Here is an 8,655-nt window from a genome sequence, read left to right as displayed (position 1 = left end):
TGAAATATTTATGGTGTTTTAATCAATCCACTGAACAGCAGCTGTAGACCACTGAGAGCAAGACCTGGTCCGTCTGGTGGGTCCAACCCATGCCGGGCGCTTGGGATTACTCAGAATGGAAAAAAAAAGGAGATGCGTTCAGGAAAGAAGCAAATATTCTTGGGGCAAGGAAGAAGGGAGGAGGCTGTGCGTGGAATGTGGTACTCAATGAGCGAGGTAAAGAAATCCAATTCAGGTCTCTGGTGGAGGCCCAAATTGGGCAAGTCAGAAACCTAAGAGACCCCTCCTTTCTCCAAACCTGCCTAGTAGGTTCCTCCTGGGGCACTTGAACACCCCAGCTCCTGCTCAGGCACAGGGAGAGAGCAGGAAAGGGAGGGAGGAAGCCTGAGAAAGGCTAAGAGGCAAGACAGGAGGCAAGCAGACCAGCAGGAGCTGCCTGGGGACAGAAAAGCTTGAGCAGGCACTGGAGGGGGGGAGTAGCTTGGTTGAACATTCACATTATGGATGCCATGCTGAGCCTTCCAAGACCTGCAATGGGGGTTTCAGATTCCCCGAGTTAGGGATATCTGGCAGCGGCTGCCTCCCAAGCAACCAGAGAAGGCAATATAACCTTGCAGCCTTTCCAGTTGGTGCTGGAGTTTAGGAGTGCCCATGTCCGTGTCTGGTTTCCCCTGAAGGGGCATAGGACTATGTAGCCTACCGAGTGACAGTGCTGGTAGGTAGCTCAAGTCTCTTGAATGACGACTGCATTGGAAACCCCCCTGGCACAGCCACCCTGGTGACAAGGCCTTACATTGCCTTTCTACAAAGTGATCCTTTCAAAGCCATAGACACCCTAGGCAGCTTCCCCGCGGTTCTCTCCTACCACTGCCCCATACATCTCCAACTGCAAGAAAAAGCAGATTCCACAGAGGCACCTGGACACACTTTATTCTGGTATTCTACCTCGGAAAGGAGGGTGGAGGGAGCGAAGGGTGCCGGAATCTCCCTCCCTTCTTGAGGCGTTTAAGCCCGACGGGAGGAAAACAGCAGCCTCTGTGGATAGCAATAGACCCTTCACCCTTTCGGGACCAAATCAGAAGAACCCTCCAAAAGGCTTGGTTTGTTTTGCTGATCAAATTTCCTTCTTAGCTTTTCAGCCCGACAAGGCTAACTCGTTGGCCACCTCCAAACGCTGGGCCAGGAGCCTTGGCCAAGCGCTAAGGGGGTCTGCCTAGATCTTGAAGTTGGGAAAAACAAGAGGAGATTGAACCGGCTCCCTCCCTTCTTTACAGACACACACGCACCGTCAGGCCGCGGCCACTTCCTGCCTTTGTTTTTCTTCCTCCAAACATTTTTGGCCTCTTGCATTAGCCGCCGTAGGGCTCCGGGTTGACGATTAAAGGAAATAAACGTTGAGGAGTGTTTTCTGGAGACAGCCCGCGCTGTGGAGTTCTTGAGAAAGAACAGCTCCTCAGAAACCAATGTCCAGGGCCAATGTCATAGCCTTGCCGGCAGCCGCCTCTCCTAGGAATGGAACTCGGACTTGGCCTTCCGGTGTGGTCTTATCCCTAGTCCGGTCTTTCCCAGAGCCTGGTGGGCTGAGATCGACCTTCGGCCTCCTGCAAAGTCAAAAACAGTCAGTTAGGCTCAGAGCTGAGTGAAAGCCAAGGACCCGCAGAATCACCTCCCTTTCTTCCCCCGGATTGGGTCCGAACCTCACAGCAACTCCCGCCTTGTACCTTGATGCCTGCCTAGAGAACATTCACTGTACCGGGTTCAAGCCGGACAGGACCAGGCAAAGCGGCTGCTGTTGAGCAGCCTTGGGAATCTTAGCATCCCATCTCTTGTCTCTGCTTAAAGAGCTAACAGTAATCCAGAGCTCCAGGCCATTTTCCTTCTGTGGCCATCAAAAGCCTTTTCCTCATCCATCTTCACCGCAGCGCCCCCACACGCTCCCTTCGAGGATGCAAATCCCTCTGGGCACCCCTCTTCTCTACAGCCTGTCGAATTGCTCTGCCAACCACTCCTGGAGCACCTTCTTCGCCCACAGCCTTTCCTGGGGAATGTGTCTGGTCTCCTGCAGACACCCATGGGATACCTACCTGCCGGCTCCCATTCAACTAGCCCTCGGTGAGAACCCAGAGAGGACTGGCTGTGCGGAGCACTGCACAGTGCCACACCGACCTTTCTGCGGGCACCCCTTCTCCCTGGCATCCGGAGAAGTCGAGATAATAATGAGAGAAGCTGCCATGCAGTCAGGGGAGGCGGCCTTGCGTCCCCCGCGGCTGGGCCACCTCGGCCCCACCGCTCGGGCACAAGCTGAAGTTGACTGCCAAAACTGCTATAAAACCGCAGGTCTGTCTAGAACTGTTTTCGGTTCTCCTTAGACGCCCCCGGGTTCAATTATGGTCTTAAAAGCCCTAATACAAGTGCAAGAATTTGTTTGCCTTCACCCAGGGGCGGGGCAAGTCCTGCAATGGTGGCGCCTTTGTTATGGCAAAGTCACTGAAACCCTTCACGAATTCCTTTTGTTCGAGGGTAGAGGTGGTGAGGACTGGGTGGGCTGCTGGGCGAAAATTTGAGGTAGCAAAAAAATCAGCCCAGGGAGCTGCTCAAATACTGCTGCTGCTCGAAACCTCACCCCCTTTCACATTAGTCTCCAAAAAGATACTGTGAAGAGATAAATATTTTGCCTCCTTGGCGACTGCAGGAAATAGAAGTTTTTTTGCTGCCGGACCATCCGGTAGTTTCGATCCCCAGCTTTAGGAGGCCTGAAGCTACCCTTCCCCAGCAACCTTTCTTCCTCCTAGATGTACTCCCTCACGCCACTGCCGTCATCTATGAAGCCACAGTGGACAAATATGTCAAGCTGAAGATGCACAAGCAATTTCAAGTTCAGCTCTCAGGGATCCAAGGGGCAGGAAAGTTCCTGCAGCAAATCCTGAATAAAGAGTTCATTAAACCAATGTGTCCAAGGAGCTTGATTTGTGATAAGCAACCCTTGTAAATGGGGGGGGGGGGGTTGGAGCCACATAAACATTAATGCTAATAAATTAGTTTACTCCACTACACAGTAATTACTTGATATTATTGATATTTACAGTGGGCATTCAAATGCAATGGTGGGTCATTATTTGGAGAAAATACATAATGAGAATAGTTCTTTTCCAGAGCAATACATGATTAAATTTGTTATTGAGTCAGTTACATTCAGCTCAGCAATAAATAAATAAATCGATGTTGACACTTAAATACCAAAGATCTTAGCGTTTATACTCTAAATCTCCCCAAGATATGTAAATACCTTTGGTTATTTCCTGGATGAGGAAAGGGAAAAAGGTTTTCATTTTTCACTCTTGACTTTTGTGACACCCTAGCTCCTTCTAAGGGAGTTGTGGGGAGCCCCCAGGTTTGGGCCCCCCTCCCTGCTCTGGCCATGCCTAGCTGCCCTGTGCCTTCTTTTTTCTTTCATTTTCCCTAAATACTTCTTTCGTCTTGCAGAAGGGCAAGCATTATTTTGTCTTCTTAATCTCCGTTTCCTCCTCTGAAGAGAGCTAAGTTCATCCTAGCAGTTATGGCCTCGTGAGCATTATCTATATGTACGACAAGCCTAGCCTTTTCAAGACATCCCTGTGGCCCAAGGTGCAGGCAGCTCGGAGAACACCTCTTTTCTTTGGCACTGTGCTTCTCCTGTGGACTAAATAGCAAGAATGATGGGAGCTGCCTGGGGTTTTTTCCCTTGAATATCCTTTGCTTTCACTCTTAGGCTTTGCAAGGAAAAAGAGACGGCTTACTTCTCTCTTATCCAGTGCTCCTTTGGGCCATTACTCCCTCTTTGCCACCCTCCATTTCCCTCTCAGCTCTGAAGAGCTGCAAGCAGCCTGGTGGGTCCCCCAAAGGTGCAGCATACCCAGGAGAAGGCTCCTCGGATGTCAGCGCCTCTAAAACAGCCCAAGGTTCGCCTCAATTGCCTGGTTTCCCGATTCGTCAGCTTCAGCAGACTAGGCAGCTTGCGGACCGGTGAGCAGAAGTGCCGTCCCAGTGCCTCTGGCTCTGCGGAGTCCCTCCGAACCCCTACAGGCAGCGAGGAGAAGGGGGTTCCTCCAAGGGAAGTAAGCAAAAAGATACAGGGAAGGTGGAACCCGGGTGAGGCGAAGGCCCTTCCGGACCGCGCGGATTATTGACAAACCGCGGAGGAAAGCTGCTCTGCCTGTTGGCGGTTTGGGGACGGAAGGCACTAAAGCGCTTCGGAAGTGACCATGAATGAGAGCGTGTAATCAAGTCACCGTGCAAATCGGACAAGCCACGAGGCCGGCACATCCACGGCTGCGAAGCCTGGCCCCAAATGGGGTCCAGCCTGGGTCTGAGGCTGAGGTGTTTCCCAGAGCAAGCCTGGGGGTGGGGGGCGAAGAAGGAGGTGGCGAACGTAAGCCTTCGGATAACAGACTCCGAGACCTGGAGTCACACAGTTCCGGGCTTTCACCTGGCCATCCCCAGCCCAGAGCATCCTTCACCCACCGGGGAGTGGGGGGGAGGCGTCGGGAGTTGCCCTCTCTCGCCGACCTCAGCGCACTCGTGGACCAGGACCATGTAGCTGAGCACAGGAGAGTTGCTTGGGGGCGCACCCCAGCCTTTCTGCGCGCGGGGAGGCCCCCCAGCCAACATGAGTTACACCGGCGATTACGTGCTTTCGGTGAGAACACCGAGTGACGATCTGTTGCTTCCCCTGAGGTGGCTACAAAGAAAGGAAGCCGGGGAGGGAGGGGAGGGGGGAAAAAAGGAAAGGGAGGGGGGTTTAAAAAAAAAAAAAAGCCGGGACTAGCTCGCAGCTTGTCAATTTCAACATCGGGTCACATGACCAGCACCTCCCTGCTAAGGATGGGGATAGATTTCCACGTCAGCTTACGTCTCCAAATTTCTACTTCACGGATCCGCTTCAAAGAGGCAGCTGCAGTGGAGAATCATGTTAAGCTCGGCTACTGCGGAGAGCCCAAGGTAGCCCAATGATGGATTTTGATGAGCGTGGTCCCTGCTCCTCTAACATGTATTTGCCAAGTTGTACTTACTACGTCTCGGGTCCAGATTTCTCCAGCCTCCCTTCTTTTCTGCCCCAGACCCCGTCTTCGCGCCCAATGACATACTCCTACTCCTCCAACCTGCCCCAGGTCCAACCCGTGCGCGAAGTGACCTTCAGAGAGTACGCCATTGAGCCCGCCACTAAATGGCACCCCCGCGGCAATCTGGCCCACTGCTACTCCGCGGAGGAGCTCGTGCACAGAGACTGTCTGCAGGCGCCCAGCGCGGCCGGCGTGCCTGGCGACGTGCTGGCCAAGAGCTCGGCCAACGTCTACCACCACCCCACCCCCGCCGTCTCGTCCAATTTCTATAGCACGGTGGGCAGGAACGGCGTTCTGCCCCAGGCTTTTGACCAGTTTTTCGAGACGGCCTACGGCACCCCGGAAAACCTCGCCTCCTCCGACTACCCCGGGGACAAGAGCGCCGAGAAAGGGCCCCCAGCGGCAGCTGCGACCTCCGCTGCGGCGGTGGCGGCGGCGGCGGCGGCGGCCACGGGCGCGCCGGCAACTTCAAGTTCGGACGGCGGCGGCGGCGGCGGCTGCCGGGAGGCGGCGGCGGAGGAGAAGGAGCGGCGGCGGCGACCCGAGAGCAGCAGCAGCCCCGAGTCGTCTTCCGGCCACACTGAGGACAAGGCCGGCGGCTCCGGTGCGTATAAAGGCAGCGCCCAGCGCTTTATGAAAGGGGAGTTGGGAATCTAGCGCAGCACCGCTGTTAAATTTTTATATGCTGTTTTATAAGCATATAAGGTTTATGAAGGGCCTTTAGGTTTCCCCCAACAAAACTTTGTTATAAAAGGAGGGATCACGTGGCGAGTGCTGAAATTGGCCGTGAAATACCCACCGGCCAAAGCACGCTTGGAAAAAAAAAAAAATACAACTCCCTTTTTCCTTTTTTCCCTTCTCAGCTCCCAAACCCAACAGCATGATCCCGCTCGAGGCCAGCTCCAGGCTGGGGAGCCGGAGGTGGGCGCCTGTAAATTCCCCCTACAAGGGCTTCAGGAGCCTTTGATAGCGAGGTAATCCGGAGATTTTTATAAAAGCCATGTGTTGCGGCGGGACTCCAGTCCCGGCTGGGATTCAAAGGCATCGCTGTTTAACGATGGCGCTAGGAGCGCATTTAACAGATAAAGTAGCCCGCTTAGCTAGAGCAATATATTAAAAGAAACAAATTAACCTAAAGTTGGCCTTTTTGTCTAAAGGAAGCCATTTTCCTTGGCGCGGTGGCAATTACGCGCCCGCCTTCTGTTATTCACAGTTGTTATTAAATCAGTCAAAAGCAATGTGGGTTTTTTGTCTTTTTTTTTTTTTTTTTTTTTTTTTTGTGGTGGTGTGTGTTTTGTTTTTGTTTTTAAGGTGGGGGTGAATAACTGGCTCCTGCCTGAGGCTTAAGGAAGCCTCTCTTCCCTCTACCCTCTCTAAAACAGCATCCCTGCCCTGCTGAGGGCCTTCTGGCTGTGTGGTGGCAGTGAGCGCAGTGTGAAGGCCCGGGGTTGGGGGTTTCCTCTGCCACCTCCCACCTCGAGAGAGCTGGGAGGCTGGCGGAAGATGCCAGAGCTCTTGATCAGGAGTCAGGCTGACAAAGACCCCGCAGCCGCCCCAGATGTTAAGGAGGGCTAAATCATGGCTGCAACCAGGAAAGCCTGGGGCCAGGATGCATGCCTTTACTGCCTCAGGAACAGGCGGCCCAGGTGCTGAAGGTGAAATGTCCTCGGGCGGCTGTTTGTTTAGTCTGGCGGGGCAAGGCGCAGCCCGCAACCCCCACTTGCCTGCTTTCAAAGCGGTTTAACCAGAGCAAACTGGCCTGTTGCTGTGGGGAGCCCTCCTTTTTGCTCAAGGGGCAGCCGGAGCCCTTTCCCTGGGGGCCTATCGAGGGAGCTGGCTTTTATCTGAAGCCGGCTCCGACTGCAACTTGTCCCTGGCCAGCCATAGGAGCCTGAAAGGCAAGGGCCTGGGAAGACTTTGAAGGGGCCTGGACTGAGCCACCAGACCCAGTGGCCAGACCTTTTTCCCCCTTGGGGGTCTTGGGGTGAGTTGCAGCCCCTATTCCCTGTTGACTCTTGGCCCTCTCTCCCTGCTTAGGTGGCCAACGCACCCGCAAAAAGCGCTGTCCTTACACCAAATATCAGATCCGCGAGCTGGAGCGGGAGTTCTTCTTCAGCGTCTACATCAACAAAGAGAAGCGCCTGCAGCTGTCCCGCATGCTCAACCTCACCGACCGTCAAGTCAAAATCTGGTTTCAGAACAGAAGAATGAAGGAAAAAAAGATTAACAGAGACCGGTTACAGTACTACTCAGCTAATCCGCTTCTCTAAGGCTCCAGCCTCCTGGAACTGGGAGGGGGGGTTCATACATGTGAAATAATATGCAGATTTTGCCCTTGACAAGGTCAAGCCACACAGTGACTTGGGAGAAAAAAAGGGGGGGATGATGTAGGAGAGAGGGAGGCTGCCTTTGCAGAGATAGCCCAATCGGAAGGGGCCTGAAACTCTTGGTTCAGATCTCAATGGCTAAACTTCCTATTAATAATTGGGTTCTAAGAGTTGTGAATCAATAGAATGAATGGTTTGGGACCCCTGGTGGTTCACTCTTAGAGCCTGCAAAAGCTTTGGGCTGGGTGTGGTCACCGGGGATTGGGCCCCCTGCCAAACCCCTTGGAGGCCACCCCCTCAGGACCCTCTGCACAGAGCCTGCCCACCCCCAGGACTCCTAGGTCAAGAAGTTGTGTATGCTCTCCAGGCCTAGTTCAGCTTGGGGACAGGGGTAGGAGGAAAGGGGAGGGTTCCAAGATATCCAGAATGGGGTCGCCTTCCAAAAGTAATGTGAAAGGAAGTTGGACTAAAAGGTGGCTGTGAAATGGGAGAAAGCTGGACCCTGGAGGGAAGAGAAATCTGTCCAGGTGACATTAATATCTTTCCATCCCTCCTAGCTACCCATTGTTCTACACACAGGCCTGAAGCTCCTAGAGGCCACCTCCTGCAGCCCACCTGGGTTTTCTGCCTCCCAATGGTGGTAACTGTCATTCAATCCCAAAGTTTGATGGCAGAGCTGACTATTCCCGGGGGTAGAAGACATTGAAAAATCCAGAGGCTGTGCTGGCTGCTGGTCCCTCAGTCTCTGCAGGAAATGCCTGTGGAACGCTATGGTTTGGTGAAGTCTCCTCCACGTTAAGGAAGCTTGGATTCGGTGGGTGTCAGAACCGACAGCAGAGCAACAGGCCTGCCTGGCCAGTGGGTCCTTGCCTTTGGCTATAAGGGGCTGAAGTCTCCCCGCTCCCAAATCCCCCATTCCTACGCTGCACTCTGCTCTCATTGACTCAGAACTGAGGTTGGAAGCTTCTGGCAATCTTCTAAGAGCCGGAGAGTGATTTGGAATTATTTTAAAAGATAAATATTATATTATATATATATTTCCCCGAAGGAACCAAAGCGAATTTTAAGATGCAATGTAGAGGGGGCGGGGATAATAAAAAAATATTTAAAGGCTCTATCTGTTTACAGTGTTCCACGGTTAAACTCGCTCACTGCTAAAAATATTTGAATGTATGCTTCATACAGGGATGGTGTTCAAAAGACTTGTAAATAAAGAAACCATAACCTAA

At 53.1% G+C, this 8,655-nt stretch overlaps 1 protein-coding gene and 1 long non-coding RNA gene across 2 annotated transcripts; one reads left to right on the top strand and one right to left on the bottom strand.

Moving 5' to 3' along the window:
- Positions 1 to 5,506, bottom strand: LOC119087616. Its single transcript, XR_005091098.1, has 2 exons — positions 3,893 to 5,506; positions 1 to 1,601 (listed from the first exon to the last, which is right to left on the bottom strand). It is a non-coding gene; the product is annotated as an uncharacterized LOC119087616 (long non-coding RNA).
- Hoxa11 (homeobox A11) lies at positions 4,807 to 8,655 on the top strand. The gene is made up of 2 exons (XM_028864223.2): positions 4,807 to 5,703; positions 7,137 to 8,655. The coding sequence occupies exons 1-2, from the start codon at positions 4,986 to 4,988 to the stop codon at positions 7,367 to 7,369; spliced, it is 951 nt and encodes a 316-aa protein (XP_028720056.1). The 5' UTR covers positions 4,807 to 4,985; the 3' UTR covers positions 7,370 to 8,655.

Source organism: Peromyscus leucopus, chromosome 3, assembly GCF_004664715.2.
Source record: "Peromyscus leucopus breed LL Stock chromosome 3, UCI_PerLeu_2.1, whole genome shotgun sequence".
NCBI classification, from domain to species: Eukaryota; Metazoa; Chordata; class Mammalia; order Rodentia; family Cricetidae; genus Peromyscus; species Peromyscus leucopus.
The sequence above is the reverse complement of the archived record's forward strand: the minus strand, read 5'-3'. Positions and strand labels throughout refer to the sequence as shown.